Source organism: Sciurus vulgaris (genome assembly GCF_902686455.1).
Source record: "Sciurus vulgaris genome assembly, chromosome: 3".
In the NCBI taxonomy this organism is placed as follows: Eukaryota; Metazoa; Chordata; class Mammalia; order Rodentia; family Sciuridae; genus Sciurus; species Sciurus vulgaris.
In genome coordinates, this window is record NC_136463.1 from 175917273 (window position 1) to 175942649 (window position 25377).

At 38.7% G+C, this 25377-nt stretch overlaps 1 protein-coding gene across 1 annotated transcript in view; it reads right to left on the reverse strand.

Moving 5' to 3' along the window:
- LOC306657530 (dedicator of cytokinesis protein 10-like) overlaps positions 1-25377 on the reverse strand; it is a 134430-nt gene that overhangs the window by 16334 nt on the left and 92719 nt on the right. The window contains 21 exon segments of the mRNA XM_079133631.1: positions 1068-1181; positions 1313-1435; positions 2920-3026; positions 5605-5703; positions 6154-6211; positions 7165-7380; positions 8363-8473; positions 9084-9266; positions 9855-9992; positions 13209-13321; positions 14223-14347; positions 16326-16427; positions 16960-17007; positions 17233-17299; positions 17398-17512; positions 17604-17725; positions 18471-18582; positions 19647-19763; positions 19886-20061; positions 22669-22713; positions 24202-24298. Of these exon segments, the coding sequence (XP_078989757.1) occupies positions 1068-1181; positions 1313-1435; positions 2920-3026; positions 5605-5703; positions 6154-6211; positions 7165-7380; positions 8363-8473; positions 9084-9266; positions 9855-9992; positions 13209-13321; positions 14223-14347; positions 16326-16427; positions 16960-17007; positions 17233-17299; positions 17398-17512; positions 17604-17725; positions 18471-18582; positions 19647-19763; positions 19886-20061; positions 22669-22713; positions 24202-24298 (2388 nt within the window).

Consider the following 25377-nt stretch of genomic DNA (forward strand, 5'->3'; position numbering starts at 1 on the left):
AAGGGTGAAGCTGATGAGCTGCTTAAGTGGCCACTCATTGATACTTCTCACCAGGTAGGGACAATCCATTCTCATGAACTCAGATGTTAGTTTGGTGATGAGGAAAATAGAGACTTTTCAGGAGACTTCCATGGGAAATGATCTAGCACAATTGCGCTGGATTTAGCTCCAGCCGTGGCCTTAAGGGATTCTGAAGAGAAAAAGACATTATGTTGCAGAAGCCCTTCATGGCGGGAATGGGGGAGGAAAGCGGGAAGTGTGAGTTATTGCAAACTGTGAAAGCCAGGGATGGCACGTGTGTCTGCAGGTCAGCAGTCTGAAATACACTGCTGAAACAGAAGAAGGTCGTGAGCCTTCCCAAAAAGAAGCAGGATGGCGCCTGGGTCTATTTCACTTAAAGTCCTGCCATGAGGAGATAGGTATGTACCATTAATGTGTAATACGTTCACTTTCAGGCCAATGCCATGGCTAGCGAGTATTTTCCATCTTGTCATTACTTGTACAATACATTGAGAAAAAAACAGCCTTCAAAGGACATCGACCTGCAACACAGAACAAAAGGGCCACAGGATGTTCTGCTTGGAAACACTGGTAACAGGAGAGCAGGGGAGAAGAAATCACGTGATCGAGAAGTGGAAGGTTTGGCAGGGTGGAGCCCCTGGGAGCCTTTTATTTCCTAGAATGCTCTGAAGGTCATTTCTTAAGTTGTGTTCCAATTTGATTTCACTTTAATCTATGACATAAACTTGTGGTTAGATATTCTGGGGTGAAGTGGAAGGAAGAGAATGCTGGGCAAGTCAGCATCCTTTATATCCAAGAAGTGGGACATCACTGTTTTTAGCTTAACTGGTATTAAATCTTAAGGATTTCTCTGTCCATTCCCCCCCGCCCCCCCAGTTTGGTACGTGCCCGTGGATAAGCACGTAGACGCTCCCATTCAGAGAAACACTCAGATACACCCAGCGCCCCACCCCACAATGCACTGCACATGTAGTCAGAGGTCCTATGAAGACGACACCCCACTATTCAACAGAATTCAGAGACCGTGCCGCCTCTAGTGAACTTACCTGCCCATAAAATGCCACACGGTAGTAGCGACCAAATAGCCGCTTCTCTGAGTTCACCACCTCTGCCACCTTTAGGTATGACCGGTGAATGTCATAGTAGAGATCTGACAATTTCTGAAACCACAAATCAAAGGGTTTCATGAAGACGAGGCTGGCATCAAAAGAGGGGCGTTCTTAGTTTAGAAAACGGTAAGAAATTTACCAACTTCAGGTAGGGTGTTTTCACTAGCTTCTAAGATGCGTACCTTGAAGTCTCGTTGCTTCTCGAAGACAGCAATGATGGGCTTGTTGACGTCAGCAATGAGTTCATACCGCTCAGACTTCCAGAGAAACTCCACAGACATGTACAGCTGCTCCACCAGGATGTTCTGCAATCCCCCCCGTCAGGATGAGAGTTTACGGGATTCAAGTTGTGCTCATCCCTGACTCTTGGTTTCAAAACGACTGCGTTATCAAGATTTTTCCTAGTGGGATTCCTGATGGCTGTCATTGATGTTGACAACCCAGCAGAACATCGCGCAGTCATCTCGAAGTCTTCCCTTCCCTCACTGTGACCACCTGACTTGTGCACCTGATGTGCTAATTTAAATCTATGGGATGCCTCCTGTCCTTTCTAGTTCTGTCTGTTGTCCCTGTCACCGACTTCGATCACACCACTCTTCCTTCATGCCCAGATCCCTACAGTAGTTTTCCAGCAAATCTGTGTAGTCTCTCTCCAACTGCTGCTCTGGGGTAATCTTCCTCTCTAAGAGGTGAATCTGGCAATGGAACGCCATAAACCTCTGAGGGAATCCGGTCCAAACTCCCCAGCCTAGACTTCCAGGAGCTCCACTCTTAGGCTCCACTGTCCCCCTTCATGTCTCAACCCGCAGACACTGACTTTGCGCTTTGCCTATACCAAACTATTCTGCTCCATTCTCTGAATACTTTCTCTTTTTCTGCATTTTTGCCTGTCTTTGTGCTGCTCTTACAAGAATTTTCTTCTCATTTGACACCTTTGGGTCCTACTGAATGTCAATATTCCATGTGAAAATATCCAGAACTTTTATTTATGTCCTATTCATCCATGTTCCGATCACTTTCATGTCAAAAATTGTTCTTCTTTTCATCGCAACCAGATATGATGTCTACATTTATCATTCTTGGGCATCTGTTTCTGGCTGGCCACTCCCTCTCCTGAAGAATGCTTCAGCAAGATTGTAAATTCTATAAGTGCAGGAATTGTGCCTTATTTGTCTTTGTTTCCTAATCCTTAACTCAATGTCTCACATAGAGTAGTGGTTATTAATTAATAAATGTCCAACTAAATCAAATTACATAAGCTCTAAAACAAATGCATAATATTGTTGGAATGTTTCCAACAGTGTCTTAAGAAAAAGTTTGTAAGCATTATTTGAAATGCTTAATATGCATTTGCATTTACTGTTTTTTTCTTACAATATGTACTAAATCAATATAGAACCACATGTAAAATTTAATCAAAATCCACCCCCCAAATTTACATTTTGTATCCTTTCTTCTCACCCGTATATTATTAAGATAAAAAATTGGCATGTGGAATATTTTATTACTTGATAGGGAGAACTCTATTTTCTTTGCCAAATTGTTAAGTAATTCCTAGTAATTTCATTTGTTAATGAAAAATAACCAGTTTGCATGTCTGTAGGTTTTTCTGAAGAAACCCGTGAGGCTTTTGATGAATTGCATTTGTAAATAATCTTTTTAGTGCATACTAAATATACAGCAACTCTGTCTGACTTCTGAATAAGCTCCTTTCCCTCTATTTGCTTAACATTTCAATTCAGAGCATATTTTTATTTAAGTACTATGCATTAGATCATGATAGTCTAACCTCATTGTATGGAGTATCTTGCATTCCTGAATCTTCTTTCATTGCCCCTTCTTCTTTAATATTTGGTGTAATGCTCAGAAAAGCTGGCCATCCCATAGAGAACATGCCTTGGGACAAACAAGCAAAAGGAGACATTATTATTTGAATCAAATCTTGTTGGGAAAAGATAATGACTTTCTTCAGGATGTTACAAGTGGTAGTATTTTACAATTCACATAATCGACAAGATGGTTAGATTGTGATCATTGATAAATACTGTCTGCTAGTCAACCAGTGATTCCCCTTTATAATTTTTGTATCATTTTCTGGTGGCACATTGTCTATGAAGAACCAGCATGGAGTTTTGAAGAAAACAGAATTTGTAGGTAGATGTAGTTGCTTACAGCTACCAGTTCTGATTTATTTAGCTTCTCTGAGCCTGTTCCCTCTTGTTAAACTGGAGACCTTAATATCGATTTCAAAGGATGTTGCAAGGATTAAAACACTAATACTTGAGAAAAGACCTGGTGCATTCCATGAATTGTAAAGACGACGCTCAAGACTCACTAGGTTTCCCTCTTTTGCATTATCTAGAAACCTTCCTACATCTTCCTACTAACCTGGCCACTAACTTTTAAAAAGTCCTAAAGAAGATTAAAAGAGAGCATATGTGATATCTAGATGATAATGAGCACTGTTCCCAGAGGAGAAATCCTGTGTGACTGATGGGGAAAGTGACCGGTTAGGGTCACAGACAGCCTTGGAACATTGGCTCTGTGGCAAGCCAAACTGTAAGCATTGCAAGTGGGTTACTTTGCTTCTCTTGCCTTTCTTATCCATGAATAGGAAGTGATAAAGGCACCCAGTCATAGGTGTCACTGATGACGAACGGAGACATGGCGACGACATACATGGCTTAGCACCGAGCCTTCTACGGAGCAAGTGCTTTCCCAGCTATGGGTGACACTTCGGAAATGATTCCATTGTTACCAATCAGCTCATAAGACATGCAACTAAGTTCATTCCCCAAACATGCTAGTAATGATCATCATGATCCAAACCTTGGTTTTAAAAATTTGACTTTCCTACTTTTCATGACTGTGCATATATTAAAATACAAGAGAACTGACGGTAGAAGGAAACGCCACAACACAGTTCTCGAAGGACCATGATCATTAATAAGCCCGAGGCAGCTGTGACTTATGCAGTTGCCTGTCATCACCTGTGTCTTTATCGTGTGCACATTGTAGGGAGGGGACACTTTATTTCTCTGACTCAGAAACATTGCAACCTTAAAGGCATATTAGAAACTTCACATACAAGTCCATGAGCTTCGGATACCTGATGGACAGGAATACATTTCAGTGCATCCCTAGTGATCACTTTTCCTTGAAGATTACTAATAAATATATCCTTTTTTGCCAGTGAGTATATTATATTTTAATATCACCATAGGTCTGAGGTGAGCATTTAAAAATGTTTTCATATTACATATGCACCCAATTTTTAGGCACATAAATTTCCATAACTTCTCAAACGGATACCTGGTTTCATCAGTTTTCTCCAATTAATTTTTAGTTATAATTTGAAGCAGTTTTTTTTCTGGAACTTTATGGTTTCTGATTATGTAAAAATAGATGGGCAGGAAGTGCATGTTAAATAAAAATATACTATTTTTAATAATCTGCCTGTACATGAGCTAAATAGAAAGCATGGAAATAATCAAGAAGATGCCTGAATTTCAGGGTGAATATGGGCTATGATGACAGGTCTCTTTTTCAAGGACCTTAAAGAAGCCACCTCACTATCTCACAGTTCATTTTGGTCATTTGGTTCAAATATGTTTTATGCAAAATCTATTGTGACCTTTTAGAAAATATACTAATATTTAAAAGATTAAGGGATAAAGTATTTCTGAAATATTGCAACTAAAGTTCATTTACATTTTGTTTAGGTATTTTGATATTAACATCCTCAGATATATTTCTAGTGTTCATAACATTGAGCTTTTCCACTGAAGATTGCAAGTTAAGATAGTGTTATCAAATAGATTTTAGTCCATAAACTTTGGGTTTGAACAAACTTTTCCAAGAGAATATAGATTAAATGTGCTAACTACTTTTTAATAAAAGTAATGTCTTTAACTTTTGTTATATTTTATCAGACATTATAGATGGAATATCTTTAATTAAAGGAAATCCATGCTGCAAATTATATGTTATAAATTGACAGTTTATACTTTTAAAAAATGAACTGGAACATGCTGATTATGAACTCCTACATATATACTATATGTACATATCTGTTTTTGTGTCTTTTACTTGGAATCAAGTTTTTATTACATTTACAAATTAAAATAGATTTCTCTTGAATATTAATCAAACTATCAATTTCTAAATAAAATTCTAATGGCCAACCAGCAGGCAGATTGGTACCCAGATATGACCATAACTCATAATCCTAAATGTTGGCTAACACTCAATTCAAAATTCTGTTTGCTGAGAATTTTTTTCAGAAATCTAACTTCTAAGTTGTGAATAGGATTTCTGAACAGTAGTAACTTAACATTTTTGCAGAGTAAATCCTGCAGGTCTGAGATATGTTTTGCTTTGAGAATACATTGAAAAAGTTTTCAATAAAATAAAATTGAGGCAGCAGCTTGATTTCCTCTGCATGGGGGTGAATAAGCATAGTTAGATCACTCACTTCCTCCACCAGGAGTTGTTAGTAATGGATTACTATCGCAGGGGTGGGTATCCTCTGGGAGCAGGGATGGTGTGCAAATCTTTTCCATTTTCCAGTAACCTATGGTAGTGCAAGATGGCGTTAGACCATGTTTTTGTTAATACAAGCTTATGAAACTACAAACTATTTTTTTCAAATATATCTTTTAGTTGTAGGTGGACACGATACCTTTATTTTTAAAAATTTTTATGTGGTACTGAGGATTGAACCCAGGGCCTTGCGCTGCTAGGTGAGTGCACTACCACTGAGCCACAACCCCAGCCCCAACAAACTTTAATGAAATACTCTCATTTTGGATGAATAAGCTGATCATTCAGTTAGCCTTCCTGTACATAAAATAGGTACACTAGTGGAAAGATAGTTAAAATTTTATAGTGCATCATGATAAGAAACATCTGTGAAAGTGACTGTTAATAAAATGTAACTGAGGTTAATATAATGCAAAATTAATGAATTAATCTTTAGCTCCGTTCTTATGTGTTTGGACCCCCCTTCACGTGGCCATCTTACCTTTTCTTTTCAGGTACTCTGCGATAAGGGCAGCGATATGGATGTAACACATAGCAGCCTGTGACAAGAAAGAAACCAAGGTTTCCGAGGACGGATCTTACTCTTTATCCTGCTAGGACTAATCTTCCATATTCCACACCAAAATATGTCATGTAGAGGAATACTACATATGACAGCATTGACAGTAAGAATCAATTGGATTTCTGAAAATTTCACCATCAAGAATTAAACGACTATTTGGGAATTTTTTGTTTGTTTTTCCTGTAGGAGTTTGAAAGGTAAAGGAGCTGGCCTGAACAATTTTTCTACAACACTTCCTTCCTACCTTAAGGTCTAAGCCTGGCTTTTTTTTTTTTTTAAATCCACAGGTCCCTTTTCTTACTAAGACTATAAACTGTGGTAACTGGACATAAATTGAAAAATAAAAATAATCTGCCTTCTAAGTTTTTCTACCTCCAGTGATGGCCCCTGTTCTCATTTTTATTGCCTTTGAAATGGCAGCCTCACAGGTTAGCACTTGACCGGACAGTGTGACCTGGTGTCACAGGTCAGTTACCCCCAGACCAGAATTGTATTCTTCCATGGCCAGTGGGGACTCGCAGCAACGAGGGACTGAGTTCCTCTGCCTGAGCTCTCTCACTGTAGTAGCAAGCTGCCCCCTTCAAATGCAATTGCAGGGGAGGAGTTTTAAAAGGGAGCATTAATTTTTATGACCCTTAACTTCCAGACCTCCTCACCACCTCCCTCCTCGCCTCAGGGTGTGAGCATTCAGCTCCCCATTGCATTTCACACGTGGTTGCCCCACTGAGCTGGCTTATTAGATGTCATCTATTTGGAGCTGGGCATTCTTGAATCCTACACGCTAGCTTGTTAGCCACAAATATAGTGGAGTCATATACAGGTTCGTGGAAATGTATGGTGACATTTCATGATCCATGTTGTACGTGAAAATTGAGTCGTCCTGATAACAGGACACTGTGGGCAGTGAGGGAACCGGCCTTCGTGGGTCACCTCAGACAGGTCTCCATTCCTTGCGTGAATCTTGGCCATGCTTTCCAGCCAGGTCCTTCGTAGTTCCGGGGTGCTCGCGTAGGAATTTGCCAGGCTGTACTGGAGGTCCACCAGCATCTCAGGGTCCTTCTCGTGTTCCTTCATCTGAGCCGTCGCCATCAAAACAGTCCGGATACGCTTAGTCAGGTCTTTCACCTCTGCTGGGAAATTGCTGTTCTTTGGAAAAGAGAGCACCTGGGTCATTACCTGTTTAGAGCTTCCAAGTTAACTTCCTTCAAGTCATGCCCTGGGCTACTTGGCATCACGGTTTGGTGTAGTCTGTGTGTTGTTCACAAATGTTTGCATTCTACGTGTGCAAATTCTATGTGTTGTGATTGTGGTTATATGTACACATTTGAAGCTGAGAATTGCAGGAGACTCTTCTTTGGTCTTCTAGCTTACCTCCTTCTGGAATAGTATCTGATAGCCCTTGAGATCCTGTCATCCCTGATAGGCTCACGTGATTTGAAAATATCTGATTTCATTCATTGGCACCGTGGGTGGCACATGGCACTGGCCTGGTCAATCATATTCTTTGATCCCCCCAGGCCACTGTGATTGGCATATGATACAAGATTGGATCAAAGAGATTCTGCGCTGGGTCTTTAACTGGTATTATCACAGGAGTGCCCTTCCCACTCATGAGCACTATCAACGTGCTCATGGTTTCTGAGAGCAATCCCCCCGGGAGATCTACCTGTAATAAAGTGAACAGAGAAGACTGAACTGAGAGATCAAGAAAGGGGCAAAGGAGAAGCAGTTGGGGAGGAGTATCTGAAAGTATTATTTTAATGTACGAATCTAGTCATGATGGAAGTTGGCTCTACCCCTATAATAATTGAAGGAAAAAGTCTTTCTATTAGCACTAATAGAATGATAAGCTGTATTTGCCCAAGAATGGGGTTCTGAGTGAATCACGATATTTCTGGTAAATATTCTTGTAATACACCTTTCAATATATCTTGGAAATTCTATTTAATGAATAGTGTGTTGAAAATATAAGAGCTATCAATTCCATTAAGTAAATACAATATAAATGCTCAAAGTCTCAATAAACAAAATGCAGAATTAATTTGTTTATGATTTTGCTATCTCACAAAAAGAATCCTCTTCGGCTTATTCTGGATTCTTTAGAAGAAGTCCACAAAGCACTCCTTACTTTCATCTGCTTGTCTCCGTTGGCAAAGTTATTGGTGATGGCGAGGGAATGTTGAAACCGAGAACCCCCAATTCCGGCATCAGCTATTAACTGGCTTACTGCTTTGATGAGCTGGAAGACAAAAGAAAAATGAGCCCCCTGAAGCAAAATGCAAAATAGCACCTTTAAAGAAATTCACTGGATTGGATTTAAGTGTCAGTTTCTGTAGGTCGAATACCCTCCAGGTCACTATGGTATCCAGGGCTTTTCCTTCCAAACATAAGTGCCTGCGGAAAGTGGCAGGAATCTGGGGATGCCTCAAAGAAAGACATTTATGCATCTGGAATTTGTCGTGTTTGGTCTTCCATCACTAGCAATGGTTTGCTCAGGTGTCTATACCAGGAGATTGTATTTCCTGGCCGAAGAAAGGAAAGCACAAGGGTACAAGTGTAGATATGGGCTGTGCTGATTTCTGCCTGCCTGTGCTCCTCCTATAGAACAGAACTGAGGGTAATGGGCCCTGCGGAGGATCTGGGGGAGGAGTTGGTAACTGGTTGCCTTGGGACAGGAGGCTTCAGTTACTGCTGAAACACGTGTGTGCGCGAGAGGTGTGTGTGCGTGGGTGTGTGCGTGTGTGCGGGTGTGTGCTGGGACTGAACCCAGCCTTGTGCATGGTAGGCAAGAGCTCTATCCACCATCAATGGCCTGAGCGAGGGCCTTAATGAAAACTGGTGGCGCTTACCTGTAAGTGGGACCGGACGATCGACTTCTGCTTGTTAAATTCAAAATTCTTCCTCATGAAGAAGTATAGAAGTGCTGAAGCTTCCATCTGAGTTGACCGCGACCTGTGGTTACAGCATTTCAGGACTTCATAGCAGAACGATCCACAGAGGTCAGCAGGCCCTTGAAAGAATGCCGAGGGAAACTGGAGAAACGAGAACGGATAGAGTGGGCCACTCTCCTTCCTTTAGCTCCGATTCTTCCCATATTTTTAGACTCCCTAGAACAGAACCCCAATTTTTTTTAACCTATGCCTTTTTTTTTCACTTCATGTGCAAAGGATATAATTTTATTTGTTAAAATCTATGTAATTATTCTCTACATCAGTAATGATGACAACCCAAAATACACAAGCGAGAGCTCTGAAATGTCCTCTGTTCACTGGGCATTATTAAAACCACAGGTGTCAGTGATGTGTCCTTGACGGCAGCGACTGCATCTACTTTAATGTGGGATCTTGAACTTGACATTGATATGGCACCTGAGGGAATGCATTTTACTTCTGTTACAAGCACTGAGAACCCAAAGAACTGGTGACTGGATACAATTCTATTTCCTTTTACTATTCATGCAGGCAGAATATCAACTCATTTTGAGACCAGGAATCCATGTCTAGTAAAACCAAAATAGAAGGAAGCAAACCTTCTTCCTGCCTCGCTGAGGGATGCAAAGAGTATTATGTGTTTGTTATCGTCCTTAACTGAGTGTTCCCCGGCACCTGGAGGACACTTACCTTGCATACGAACAGTCTCAAAGAGGCAAACACGTGCTTCAGTGCTGTGGCTGACTGGTTGACTTGGAAAAAGAGCATGTAGGTGTCGAAGACCCTTTTCATCAATGAATTTTGACAGTCAGCTTGTTGGAGTTGTCTCTGGAAATTCAGCACAGATGTTATTTAGTGTAAGTGAAAGAACGCTTGGATTTCTTCAAAATATTTACTGTTAACCTACCATATGGCAGACACAGTTCTGGGTGCTGGAAAAAATACACTGAGTAAAAGACACGGTTCATGTTTTCAGTGAAACTTACGAAGCAGTGATGGAAAAATATGACTGAGTGAGGTAAGACAGCAGGATGGTTTGATAGAAAGTCAGTGCTTTGGGGATGGGATTACTGTGATAGGGTGATCAGCACAGATGTCTTTAACGGGTGAATGGATATATGAGCTGAAAGAACCTATCTCAGACAGCTTGGAGGGCTTTCGGGGGGGCGGGGGGAGCAGCTGGCACAAGACCTGAGTTGCAGGAGAGCTTCTGAGTTCAAGGTGGAGAAGGAACAGAATAGCTGGCATCGTGGGTGGGGCATAATCAGGGAAGAGATAGAAGGTGAGTCACAGATAGCCAGGTCCTTGTGGGCACAGGGAAGGCCTTTCAAACATGAGATTTGAGCAACATTTCCACTGAGCAATAATCAGAATAGACTCCTAGCACCTGAAAACAAGGTTTTCTGGATGAAATCTTGCTGTAGGATGTAGAAAGTTTATTCAACGGATTCAACTTCTGGATCCATCCTTAATGTGCTAGCTGGGGTCTGTAGCTCATGTGGTTATATTACAAATACAGCATTGTGGAAGTATAACTGGCATACAATAAAGTGCACATATTCAAAGTGTTCAATTGGATGAGTTTGACATTGGTATATGCTCTGAAATTGTCACCACAGTAAAGATAATGAACATCACTTTCAAAAGTTTTAAAACATTATTTTTGGTAATCCCTTTCTCCCACCTCCTCCACATCCTTGAGCAATCACTAATCTTCTGTTTCTATCATTTGCATTTTCTAAAATTTTATATAAATTGAATAATATAATATATTCTCTTTCTCTCTCTTTCTTTCTCTCTCTCTCTCTCTCTCTCTCTTTCTCTCTTTCTCTCTCTCTCTCTCTCGCTTTGGTTTGGATTCTTAAGCTTAATCCATGTTGTAGCCTGTATCAGTAGTTTCTTGCTTTTTACTGCTTTTGTTCAGCAGTCTATTGTATGGGTATATCATAATTTTCAAAATTCGTCCACCTATTGACATATATTTGGGTTCTAATGTAGATCCCTATCTTTCACCCTGCACAAAAGCCAACTCAAAGTGAATCAAAGACCCAGGAATTAGATCAGAAAGTTTGCAACCGCGAGAAGAAAACATAGGCTCAACACTCCAACCTATTAGTACAAGCACCAGCTTCCTTAAAGAGACCCCTGAAGCTCAGGAAATAAAACCAAGATAACATCAAATTAAAAAAGCTTCTACACAGCAAAGGAAACGATTAAGAGCATGAAGAGAAAACCTACAGGAAGAAAGTCTTTGTCAGTTACTCTGCAGAGAAGGCATTGATATCCAAAATATATAAAGAACTCAAAAAACTTAATTACCTAAAAACTCCCAATTACCTAATCAACAAATGGGCAAAAGCACTTAGCAGACATTCTTAAAAGAGAAATACAAATGGCCAACACATATATGAAAACATGTTCAACATCCCTAGCAATGAGGGAAATGCAAATCAAAATTGTGCTGAGATTTCATCTCACTGTAGTTAGAAAGGCAATCATCAAGAATACAAGTAACAATAAATGTTGGCTAGGATGTGGGGGGAAAAGATACACTTTGTACACTGTTGCTGGAACTAAGAATTAGTACAACCACTTTGGAAGCAGGATGGAGATTCCTCAAAGGACTAGGAATAGAATCACCACATGATCCAGCTATCCTGCTCCTTGGCACCAATCCAAAAGCACTAAAATAAGCATACTACGGTGACACAGCCACATCAAAGTTTATAGCAGCTCAATTCACAATAACTACGCTATGGAACCAACCTAGGTGCCCTTCGACATATGAATGGATAAAGCAAATGCAGCGTATATACAAAATGGAGTTTTACTCAGCCATAAAGAACAGTGGAATTTTGGCATTTGCTAGTAAACGAATAGAAATGGAGAACATCATGAAAAGTGAAATGAGCCAGACTCAGAAAGTCAAGGGTTGAATCTTTTCTCTTATATATGGAAGCCAGAGTGAAAAAAGAAAAAGAGAAAAGGTAGGGGATTCAATGAAAATAGAAGGGAGATCAGTACTGTAGAAGAAGGTGGTTGAAAGGGAGGGAGGAGGGACTGGAAAAGGGAGAAACTGTGGAATGAAATTGACCAAGGTATGCTACATACGTATATGAAGGTACCACAGCAAATTCCATCTTTATGTATATTTATAAAGCACCAATTCAAAAAATAACAAAAAAATAGGAGGAGAACCAGTAAAATAGAGGAGGGGTAGGGAGGTGGAGAAAGACAGCAAAGAACTGGGGACTGAATGGAGCAAATTAAATTCCATGCATGTAGGATTCTGCCAAAATGAACCCCACTATAACTATAATGCACTAATTAAAAATGTTAAAAATAAAGCTGCTAGGTGTATCTAGCAAATGCAAAGCTTTGTGTAGACACACACTTTTATTTATCCTGATGATCTGGGAGAAGTACCTAGCATTGGAATAGTTGGTCACATGATGGATATGTGAATAACTTTCTACAAAACTGCCACACTGTTTTTCAAAGTGTCCTTTCCATTTGCATTCCCACAATCAGTGAATGAGAGTTATGGTTTCTCTACCTCTTTGCAAAACCTGGCAAGGTCAGTCTTGTTAACCTTAGCAGTTTAAGTAGGTATATAGTGATTTCATTTCATCCAAGAAATACAAATGGCAAATAAGCACACGAAATATGCTCAAAATTAGTAAATCAGGTTTTTTTTTTTTTAATCTAGTTGTAAATCTACTACAAAGCACCATTTGTCTTTCCCATTTCTGTTGAAAAAGTAGATAAAGTCACTTTCTCATTTAGCCTCACTTGCCTGACAGCAAACCAAGGAAATTAGGAAGAAAGGCTATGACTGGACAAAAGTCTGCATAGCAAGAAAGTATTGGTCAGCTTGTGATAAAATCTGAATCTCATCATTAATATGCTCTCCCCTCACATGTAGATTGATTTCTGTAAGGTTGATTGATTTCATACATCATCTTCAAAACATGACCTTGACCTTGAATGACTTCTCTACCTCCTATTTAATTATTCTGCAGAAAATGCTGTGTGTGTGTTCACCTGGTGAACGTGCGTGAAGAGAGAGAGCAGGTCGAGGATAGTGAGGCAGACCTCTGTAGCCACGTTGGCCTCCGTGTCTACGTGGTGCACGATGTCTATTTCATTGGAGTTGCCTGCAAGATACAAAATGAAAACATGTGTGCAGGTCTAAGACAAATCTTTGTACCTTATGAAGGATTTTCTCCCATGACAGTGTATCCAGTGTTTATCGGTACCTCGATTAATAATTTATTAAATCAAAGTGCTTTTGTTTGTTCATTTTCTTTAATGGTTGAATTAAGAAACAGCAGATGGAGTCTTTAGTTTTTGTGCCCTTTGCCTATGTCTGCTGCAGGATTTCCATCCTTTCTTAGTTCTTTCCCATTGATTCAGCCCCTGATGGAGTCATATTTCTTTGGTAATCAGGCTGTTTTAAGGTTTATGCTTTTGGGCTAACAGACCCACTATTAACTATGGTCTCATGGGACAGTCTGCACAAATAGCCCCCTCAGTAAAGCACAAAGTGTATTCACAGGTTAAAACATACAGCTTTAATAAAAGCACTGTTGATGCACGCCCACAATCGCTACCGTTTACATGCTGCAAGACACCAAGCTCTGTTTCCTCCTCATTGACACTGGAGTGTGTGCATCTCTGTATTCAAGAAATCATGCTTCTTGCTTGAGACATGAACAGCATCATCCTCTTCTTTCAGAATCATCACTAACAACCTGGTTGAGAGAGGCCTCTGCAACCCTCACAATACAAAAAGTCACTTGTTTCCAGGAAAGCTGTCCTGAGCATATCATATTGAGAGTCTTGCTTTCCCCCTTTCTTTCCCATAAGGGCACTACATCTTTAAAATCATTCCCTGGTGCTTCTTTTCTCCAAGAAACATTTCCAAGGCTGTCACAGATCTTAAAATGTGGATTTCCTGGCACAACAAAATCCCTTCCATTTCTCAAACATTATTATTCCAGGTACCTAGAGAACAACCAGCAACCATTTTGTTTCTATTACTTTTGGTTTACTTACTGGTCATGGTGTTGTCTAACATCTGCAAAAGTTTAGGGTTAGAAAGTGCATTTTTGCCTCGAATTATAGGTAAAGTTTGTGATCTGTGCTGCTTATGTCCTTCATGACTAGAGGTGGTGTGCATCCTGAAAACAAAATGAGAAATGTGGTTAAGAGCATGTGGGGGTGTTATATCCAAATGTTTATTCAAATATTTCAGAGTGAGTCACATATAGAAAAAAGAAGTCTTTCTATTAAAAACATTAATTAAAAGCAACATGATGAAAGTGACTTCTAAATACTTTTGTAGAAATGGATTTAATCCAAAACAGTATTCAGATTGATAGTGCATAGAATAACAGATGCTCAAACCTGTTCAAGCACATTCCTTGTTATTTACTAAAATCATGGGATTCCATGAATGTTGAGTTGGCTAAGGAAGGCAAAGTGGTGGGCATCAGAAGCTACAAGATTATATAGCTTAGAGTTATCACATTGTTTTTAAAGAGGTAAAAATCTCCTCTACAAAAACCCTTGCTTTCTGGTTTTTGTATTTGGAATTTCTTCATACTTGTCATCTGCTGGGTCATGACCATTGTGGGGGAGTTGACATGTGACAGTTGTGGGGGAGGTAGACATCTGAGGATCCTTGGGCTTGAAGGGGTGACAGTGGTCTACAGAGCCTTTCCTCCAATGCCCCACGACACTTTCAAAAGGGAAAATCAGGCAGTGTCTTCGTGGAATTAGGAACACTTGCTGCTTCTGAGTGTATGATTTGGCCAAGGAACAGGCTGATAATTCTTGGGCTATTAGCTGTCATACAAACTACTTATAAACACTTATATAAGGGAAGCAGACAATGGCAGATACCCGTGTATGCCCCACAAAAGGCTATGGCTTTCTCTGTAATACTCTTCAAGGCTACTTGATTCTGGCTAAATCAAAGGTTCTGGATTGGTCAAGGTCCAGGAGACCTAACTTTGGCTTTTAGTAGTCCAGGAAATCTTAGTTGTTCCTGACTCTACAAGGAATAATCTGTTTGGTGCTCTATGGCTTGAACCTTCATGACTGGCTTATTCCAGGTTTGGAGTCTACTTCATTCCGAACTTGTAGAGAAGAAGCCCTCCTTTCTAGATTGAGGGGCAGCAGGGCGAGGGCCCTGTCCAGCTGTTTCAGGAGGAGCCTGAAATCTAGCCTACCAAACATCTACAGAATTGCAGCCGCCTCAAATGGATTACTATTATTATTGAGCCTGGAGAGCAATTCTTTACTGATCTATCACCATTTGCAAACACACCCATTACATTTTTTAAAATTTACTTTCTCACCAGAGGGCAATTTCAAGGGGTCCCCATGGATGGTGGCAAAATTTATTCTATGATTTATTGACTAGCTACCCCTCTCACATTTCCTTCTAACGCTCTTTCTAAAATATTCATATTATATATTATTATGCTACCTCTGGGAAAAATAAATCAAACTGGGGAAATTTTAGGAAGCATTTCTTATTTATTAGCCCTAGAGAAACTCTGAGGTAGAATTTCAGGGCAAATGTCTCCCATCAGGTGTGCTAATGAAGGGTGACTGCAGGTCCTATATGCTAGAAAAATCTGTCTAATGGCTAGGGAGTCTAAGGGAGTTTATGGGCCTTGAATGCTTTCTTATTGTCTTTGACTCTTTTAAAAAACAACGCTGGCTTTAATAATATTGCTAAAATATTGTAATTGCTGAAAAAAATAGGAAGACATGATCTCGAATTTTGCTTTGTCACTAGGAGATTAACAAGCATTAAAAGAAGCATTCATTGGAATTATGTGTATCTTTCAGGTCCAATTAAATTGAAATTCTCATTAAAGCTCATTCTATTCAAGGCATTGTGCTCTAAGTGCACACAAATAAGGCATAATCCTTAGTTCTTTGGTTGTGAAAAGAACTAAGTGGGCCAGACAAAGAGGCATCTGAGTAGCTTCTTTATATAAATTTACAGAGTAATTTATAGATCTACATTTGGCCTGAAATACATAGATGTGTGTGTATCCATCCCTCACATATGCATACATACAAAAATATACACATATACGCTCATGTGAGTAATTTTTAAATACCAAGCAAATGTGATGTTACCATTGGGACAAGAGCCCTGATGTCTGGCAGGAAGGATTGGATCCTTTGAGAGTTCCGTTGTTCTGGGTGGACTGCACAAATTTAAATGCAGCAGCAATTTTTCTGCAAGAAAAACTGAAGTTTTAATAAAGATTCAACTTTTATAACTTATTTAAAAAAACACAATGACAGCTGGCAAAGTGATTACTAACAAAATTTAATATGCTTTGAACAAGTGGAAAGTAAAATTTGAGTTTCTTCTGGAAGTAGGAAATTGGGGTGCTGTGGATGTTTTTTGTAGTTTATGAGAAAATGACAATTGTTTTTAGTTTATTGGAAATATTTTCTTAAATAGGTATTTTCTAAGTTTTACTATGTAATGATAGATTAATTCGTTCAGAAGATACACGAAATGAAGTATCCACTGATAAATGTGTGGTTTTATGTTTTTCTCCTTAGAAAACTTTATTCCTAGAGCTATTATGAAGAAAGGGCAATCTTCGAACTTCTATGTCTAATGTGAAGTCAACTTAACAATCCTTATTTGCACATTATAATTTCTAACATACATTTATCAATGTAACTTGATATGTTAATATATGCCATAATGTTTTTTCAAAAACCACATTAACCTATTGGAATTTAAAATTATTACCTTATTATATTGCGTTTTCCAAGGTATCTGAAATTTTGAAGACAAACACTAGAAAGGAAAGAAAAGTTGCATTCTAATTATTCATACTCTTATTTATAAATAACTATTCACATCTTGGTATACTGAAAGAAAAATCTGATATTTTCTTTAAATATTCTGTGTAGTATTCTTGATAGATAATTTATCAAAAAGGTTCTTGGAATGATGGGTGGAACAGTGAGCTATTTTGAAAGTTCTAGAAGAAAGTGTTATCTAATGATCTCTAAAACTTACTCCAAGATGCTGAAGAAGTCGGACACCTCTGGACTGGGTGCCCTCTGCCAGTAGGCGATCAGAGTGTCTAGAGGGAAAGGTGCAGAGTGTGAAGCTCTTTGCAATACCAAGTTTTCTTTCTTTGCTTTTTTTTTTTTAAACCTAATTTGAAAGAGTTCTCTTTACCATCTGAAATTGTTTTCATGATGTGAAGAAAGCACATAAGAAGACTCCGTGTTTCTGCTTGATCTAACTTGTCAAATCGAAGCGTTGACCCAATCAAAGACAAGGGTCTTGGGATCTGGGAGGAAAAGAACCAATAAGGATGGAGCAGGAGAAAGTCTCCCTGCCTCCAAGTTCTGCCGGCTGAGAAGCAAGGGAGGGAGGGGTACCTTTTCACAGTTGTCAGTCTTCTCACTACTCTTCTCTGTGGTGCTTGGGTTGGAGTCAAGACTTGCTAAGGAAGCTCTGGAATCAGCATGGTTTACTGTAGAAATAGCTATTGATGAAAATGCTGTAAACATAAGCCACAGCACACACATGGGAATGAGATGGATGGGCACAAAAAGACAAAGATAAAAAAAAAAAAAAAAAGAAAAAGAAAAAGCAGAAAAAAAAAAAAAAAAAAAAACCCAAACAAAAAAATAACGAAGAACCAAAACCAGTTGACTCTGAGGTGGCTGCTGTGTTGTGAAACAGAGTCTAGATTGGCATTAGAGATATGCAACACTTTAATTCTTATTACAATGGTTGTTGAGGAAAATTTGAACCATTATAAATGGAAAGACATAAAATAAAGCTTATTCTTTTGATCTCTTAAAATGCTTTTTAAAGAAATCTAGCTCTCGTTTTAAAAATGTTTTAGTAAAAGCTCATAAAGAGAATTTAGGGAAAAGAGTTTTCAACTTTTGACAGTTTATGAAAAATTAAAAATGACATTTCCAAGATAGTTCTTAAAAATAATCTTTGAAGTTGAAGAGCTATTATGTTTTAAAAGAGTCTGCAATGAAAACTTAAAGACTTTCCAGAATGAAGTAATTTGATAACAGCTGATCAGATTGTTCCTTAAGCCAAGTAAAAATGACACTTAGAAGTAGAAGTCACTGAATGGCATTCAAAGAAATATGTAAAAAGGGCCTTTGATTGTTTAAATGCCATAGATACAATGTGCATGAATTATGGATTGGGTACAAAACACAATGATATACAATGTAAGAATGGATGAGCATTAAACAGAAGTGTTCTCAGGTTTCAAGTACCTGCTATGGAATTTAGAACATCCTTAGAAAATGATGTATCCACAGAGGTTGCGTGTTTCATAGATGTCTGAGTTTGAAATCCTCCATTGGTGCTCAGGTCATCTCTAGACCCCTGTTTTCAGAGCACAGAAGAGATTAATGGCAACTGAGCTATTTCAACATTGTCAATCCCTATGCTTCTTCTCCATTATACTTCCAGCTAAGTGATATTTAATTTGATCTTTTATGTTCCAACAAAGGTTTTCTACCAAAGTGGGCAGTAAGCATACTCTTAGAGACAATTTGATTTTCTTGTGTGAATTTTTTAAAGATGTAGTAGAAATAATCTTTTAGATATGGACAAAATGGGTTACATTATAGATTATATGGCATTATTATCATGGGTTAGTTTATGTGGAAGTTGTTATTATTAATAACCAGCTTTTAAATAAGTATTTAAATAAGGTTGTGTGTTCAGTGGCCTGATGAGATTTGTGCTTTATAACCAATTTTTTTTTTTTATTGTGCAAATTAATCCTCATAAGGATCCATGAGGTAGGTATTTTATCCTATTTACAATTAGGAAATGGAGGCTTAAAGAAGCTGGATAACTTATGGAAGGTCACACTGATAGTAACTGGCATTGCTGGGATTTGAACAAGGTCCCCTACTCAAAACTCTTCTACAGGCCTGAGGCCGTCTAGATGGGAATATACTCCATTGCTTCGGGATTCAGCAGTGTGTTGCTCATCTGGACTTAACCCAGACAGTGGGTCTCCTGCGGGTGGTTGAGGAGCCACAATGATGTTTCAGTGGGGGAGGGACTGTGAGAGGCCACTCTCAGGCTGTGACTCTGAATAAGGCTCTTGGCTACACTGAGGCCAGGGAACATAAAGACAGTGCGGAAAGTAGTGGGAGAAAGATGTACACTGAGGACAGGCAGGAAGGCAACACAGGAGCTGTGGAAACTGGGAAGAAGCGCAGAGAACAGACGAAAGTGGAAACGCCAAGCCGAAGGGAGGGACCAGGTGGAAGCCTGAAGTGGCCAGTCTGAAACAACTGACGTTGATGTGAAGACCTGGCACGAATTGTTTAATTGCTGATTTACTCACAGGAGGAACTGAGTTATCCAGGGCATAAATAGGAAAAGGACAAATCTTGGTTAATACAGACATTTGAAATGTTATGCAAACTTACCTGATTAGATGTATTGACAGTAAAAGGATACAGGTCCTTCAGGTAAATCCTTGGCATATTGTCCAGAAGCATACCATACAGGGGCATGTATAAACTTGCTATCTGGGCTTGCTTTCTCTAGGTGAAAAGGTAGCCAGAAGAGATGATTCACATAAAAATCAATAGGCTTATAGGCCTGATATGCATTTAATGCAGTGAGCCATTAAATGGTGTTTAGAGTAGAAAGGAAGACCACTTACTGGTTCTCTGTATCGATCATCAAATGAATGCTTAGCCATTAGATTTTTTAAGACAGCTAAAGCTAAGTGCCTGATATCCTGGTCTTCCTGCAGGGCAAAGCCAACTTCTCGGAGCAGAATCCCAATTAAGAAGTGTTTGCGGCAAAATTCGTTCGTGACTGAATATTCAGGCATATCTTCATTAGGATAGAAAACAAAACATGTTTTTGAAAATCAAATAATCACTCTATAATTGCAAATGATATATCAGGCAACTACTATCAATGCGTGCCTCTGGTAGGTGGTATTGGGGAATAGTCAGAATAGTCTTGCCACAGAGATGAGATGTGTCTGTCATCCAGGGGCCTTCAGTGAGGTAGGGAATGTTCTGTGCACAGAAACACAAATGCAAACACAAGCTAGCCCGCCATGTCATTAAAATGGCATGTTTACATGCGTGAGAAAAAGAAAAAAACGTTTCTGCCTCTAAGGATCAGGAAATGTAGAAATGGATATGCTGAGGTGGACCTTGAGGATTCTTAGAATTTGGAGGTACAGTGGAGGCAGCAGAGGTCAGACAGGCGGATGGAAGAAGAAGGGTTAGGGTTTTTGATGGTATAAAATTCTGCAGGCACAGGAACTAAGGGGGCACAGGTATATGGGGTCCAGTTGGCACAGTCACCAAAAGAGGCCTGAGAGAGGGGTTGGGGTTAGATAACAGAGAAACTTAAGTTCAAACCCCTTCGCTGGTATTTAGGTCCCTTTGCCATTTGCATTCCTGTAGGAAAGGTTAAGACACTAAAGCCCGGCTTGGAGTTCAGTGGCCTGATGAGACTTGTGCTCTGTGGACTTAGTGAGATAGCGACAGGATGTAAATGAAGTAGACAGAAGGGAGATGTCGGGGGAGAGGCACACAGAGGAGGGACAGGTGAGGAGATGTGGGGCCTGGGCTGGGCAGTAGGAACTGAGCAGCCGAAGTACAATCAGGACAAGTTGGCTGAAAGATGTGAGGGGCAAGGAGAGAGGAAAGCCAACAGGGTCTGCAAAATTATAAGCATGAATTAGGAGAAAAACATGTTAAAATTTCCAGTAATAACAGATGGATTCAGAATTGTCCCTCATGTTTCATAAGTGCAACTATTAATAGTGGTTGTATCACCTCCTGTGAGAAAACACAGGGAAAAGACTTCTTGATGCTGGTATGGACGATGATTTTATGAACATGACCAAAAAGCACAGGGAACAAGTTTCTCAGAAGCAAAGGAAACAAAGCGAAAAGGCCACCGTAGATTGGGAGACCACACAGAACATACACCTGAGCAGGGGCGCATGCAGAAGGAACTCACCTGACCCAAGAGCAAAAAAACAACCTGATTAAAAAAAAATGGGCAGGGGCCTGGATAGAAGTTTCCTAAAGGAGACATACAAACAGCCAACAGGAAAAGGACAACCTGCCCAACCACTGTCTTTATCCACTCATCAACTGATGGACACAGGTTGTTTCCATTTCCTTGCTGCAGTAAACATGGGAGTACAGAAGGCTCTTTGGTCTGCTGATTTTATTTTCTTTGGACACATACTCAGTAAGGGGATGGCTGAGTCATATGGTCCATCGATCATTTATTTATTTATTTATTTATTTATTTATTTATTATTTATTTATTTGGTACAAGGGTACTAGAGACCATACCCAGGGGTACTTAACAACTGAACTGCATTCATAGCCCTTTTAATATTTTATTTAGAGAGAGGTTCTCATTAAGTTGCTTAGGGCCTTGCTAAGTTCAAGTCCCTTAGCTGGCATTTAGGTTCTCTTGCCATTTGCATTTCTGGCTTTGAACTTGAGATCTTCCTGACTCAGCCTCCTGAGCTGCTGGGGTTACAGGTCTGTGCCACCGGACCTGGCTTATTTTTATTTTTTTAAGGAATTTCATGCTGTTTTCCTTCATGGTTGTACTAATTTACATTCCTACCACCAGCCACGGGGTTCCCTTTTCTCTACAGGCCTTCACCAGCACCTGCCATCTTTAGTCTTTTTGATGTGAAATCAGCATTTTGAAGAAATATCTGCACCCCCATGTTTGTCTGAGTGTTCTTCAAGGTAGTCAAGATATGAAAGCAACTTACATGTCCATCTGCAGATGGGTGGATAAAGAAAATACAAGGTAGCATTATTCAGTCTTAGAAAAGGAAGGAACATTCTGCCGTTTGTAATGGGGCGGAGCTGGAGGACATAATGCTGAGTGACTTCAGCCAGACATGAATACACTGCATGAGCTCCCTTAGATGTAGATTCTTAAAAAAGTTAAACTCATAGAAACAGAAAGTAGAAAAGCAGTTACAGGAGGTAGGGATTGAGAGAAATGGAATTTTGGTTAAAGGATATAAACTTAGCTATAAGATGAATAAATTGTGGACATCAAATGTACAGCATGGTGACTATAGTTAATAATAATGTAGTGTATGATATTATATAAAATCAGTTACAATGAATAAGCATGTATAATATATTTATATAAAATATATGAATTTTATTTATTATTCACACTAAGAAGATTTCTAATGTTTTGGGAAATTGAAAAATATCAACTTCTGGAGAGTAAAATATGAAAGAATTATGTTAGGGAATCAGTAAATTATCTATGACAAGATAAAAAGCTCAGTAAATGTTTTTAATATTTTGATCTGATTGATATTAAATATAAGCCTATTTGTTAGTACCTGAAAGCTGGAGATTTGTATTCTCTTTACTCATCAACATTACTAAATGACTGGATACTGTAATATAAAATGTCATTATTTACCTGAGGCATGTAGCTCTTGAGTTGATTCTGAAGGTGTCAAAGGATCTAGATTTAATAAAAATGAACAGAAAGTTCATATATATACATATATACATATATATGTATACACTAATCTATACATACACACAAATACACTCAGTTATACACAGTCATTAACTGTGTAATTTATACTGGAAAACTAAAATATATTGTTTTAAATCATAACTGAGTCTCTTCAAAATTGTCATTTTTCAGGAGGAATATCTTAGATTGTTAATTTGTTTCCCTAAGAGAAAATGTCTTGAACAGAATTATTTTAATAGCTCCAATTGAGCTCCTATTTTTCTATTAAAAAAACAGCCTGTTTTGAAATACATGTGTATATTCACTGTTTATAGTATCAGACCTACCAAGAAATTGTCAGGCCTTTTTTGAGATATTGATTAATAGTGAACAAATGGAAATAAAATGACCAAATAAAAATTTCGTACATCTATAAATCAGCTTAGTTAACCAATAATAACTTGGCCCTAACTTGTAAAAAAAACTCAAAACCAAACAGACAAACACCTAAAAATGTTATGGTCTAAAATACTATTTCTACCCTTTTTTCTTTGAAAAGTGTTTTTATACATTAGAAAAAGAATGCAGGTAATATATGTGGATTATGTTTAAGAGTAAAATGCTAAAACTTTTATAGGCTTGATAATGCAATTTTCTCTCTAAAATAAAAGTGCAAGCTATCGTAGGCTTAATGAGGCTCTTTACCATTTTTGTTTCTGCTTCCATGAATAGCAAAACTGTGCTTTGTGAGTGGTTCATTACTGCTTAGATGTAAAGCATTTCAAGTTCCTAAATTATTTTAGTATTTTCTTTGCATCTTGGTGTCTAGATGGGTAATACTTATTTTCTATCAGGAACCCCCCACCCCACACTTTTTAGTCTACAAAATAATAAAGGAAATATTTCCTGCAGACTCTCTGTAAGTGCCATAAGTGCCATGAGTGTGGTCAACAGAAAGTGAGGATCCTCTTCCCTAGGCTGGATGCCCTCTCCCTCTCTGGCTTAGGAGAGTCAAGTGTTTATGATGCTGAGCTCTTTCCTCCCTCCCTGCTCCTCTCCTTCCTGTTCCACTTTTCTTTGTAGGACTCTTTGAAGTTCATTTTGACATAGTCATATACACATTAATTGATACTCCTAAATGAAATTGTACTCATAAAGTATAACTTTCTTCCTGCAATTTTGATATCTTGAAATCAACAGAAAGCTCTCTTTTGGAGCAAGTAATGTAAAAGACAGCAAGATTATAGGTTAAAATTCTTTGTTACAATCACCAGGTTTAAAATTTTGTTAGACTTTAGTGAAAATGGCCCGAGACAAACATTGAGAAATAGAGTTGTATTCCTTAACCACATAGGACCAACTTCTTTTGTATTTTAATCATCAGCTTATCTGGCTCTGATATTCATGTTACAACTTCAGATAACACAATGATTGAGAAGGCTGGAAAAAAATAACCAAAGGCAAAATAAATAAAAGTGTGGGAATTATTACCTGGAATGTTTGCTGATCTTATGGGGAGGCACAAGGGAATAAAATGCTCATGTTGACACACTTCTTGTAGAAAATCAAATTTATATTGGCATAGTGTCTGAAAAAGAGGCAAACTCAATGACTATGATTTATATACTGAGAAGGTCAACAGAAAGAAACAAAATCTGCATTTGAATCTTATCCCTAAAAAGAAGAACTTACTATTGTGTGGCCACCAAATGATTATGTTTAAAGGATTCTGACCCCTCCGAAGTGGTACTTGCATTAGGCTCCCTGTCTTTGGAGATTGCTCAGGGTTCCTCAGGAAAGATCCCACTTGTAATTTACATTTGGCTTCCACAGGACAAGAGCCTGAGCCCTGTTTTCTGCTTCTTATAACTTATGTCATAACAAGTTCATTGTGATAAAAATTCTGCTTCACCACAGTAACACAGCTCTCTCAAAAACTACATTCATGTTGTAAAAAGACTCATAATCAGCAACTGAAATCCAGAGCTAAGGAAGTTAAGGAAGTGGGTGGTGCAGATCTCTTATAATGAGCGTGAAATGTTGTATGCCACTTCTTAGGGGCCATTAATTAATTCTGCTTTCTTCCTTGCCCTCTCAAAAAGGTCTGGTTTTCCAATACCAGTGGTTGGATGTGGACAGTGACAGTGACGTCCAGATGTGGTCTAAGATGCCTGCAACCCATGTGTTAAGAACAACTGCATCAGTAGGACCACTAACATGTTCATAAGTGCTCTTATGCAGGCTAAGTAGCCATTCTTTTTTAAAAATATGTTTAGTTGTAGATGGACACAATACCTTTATTTTATTTATTTTATATGGTGCTGAGGAGCGAACCCAGTGCCTCACACATGCTAGGCAAGTGCTCTACCACTGAGACACAATCCCAGCCTGTAAGCCTATTCTTTAAGACTAAATTAGATTGCCATTACTATATTCTCTCATATCAGTTCACACACACAAAAATACATCCCATGTACTCAGATGCCCTAGGATTATAGTTTGTGGCAACATTAATGAATAATTTAAAATACTACCATTTAAAACAAGGACAGTATTTCACTTAACCTTTTGTACATCCCAGTGAACAGGAGCATAACTAAATCACATGTTAATTATTTTTCACTGAGAATTTCACTCATTCTCTTTGGTTTTCAGAAAAATACATAA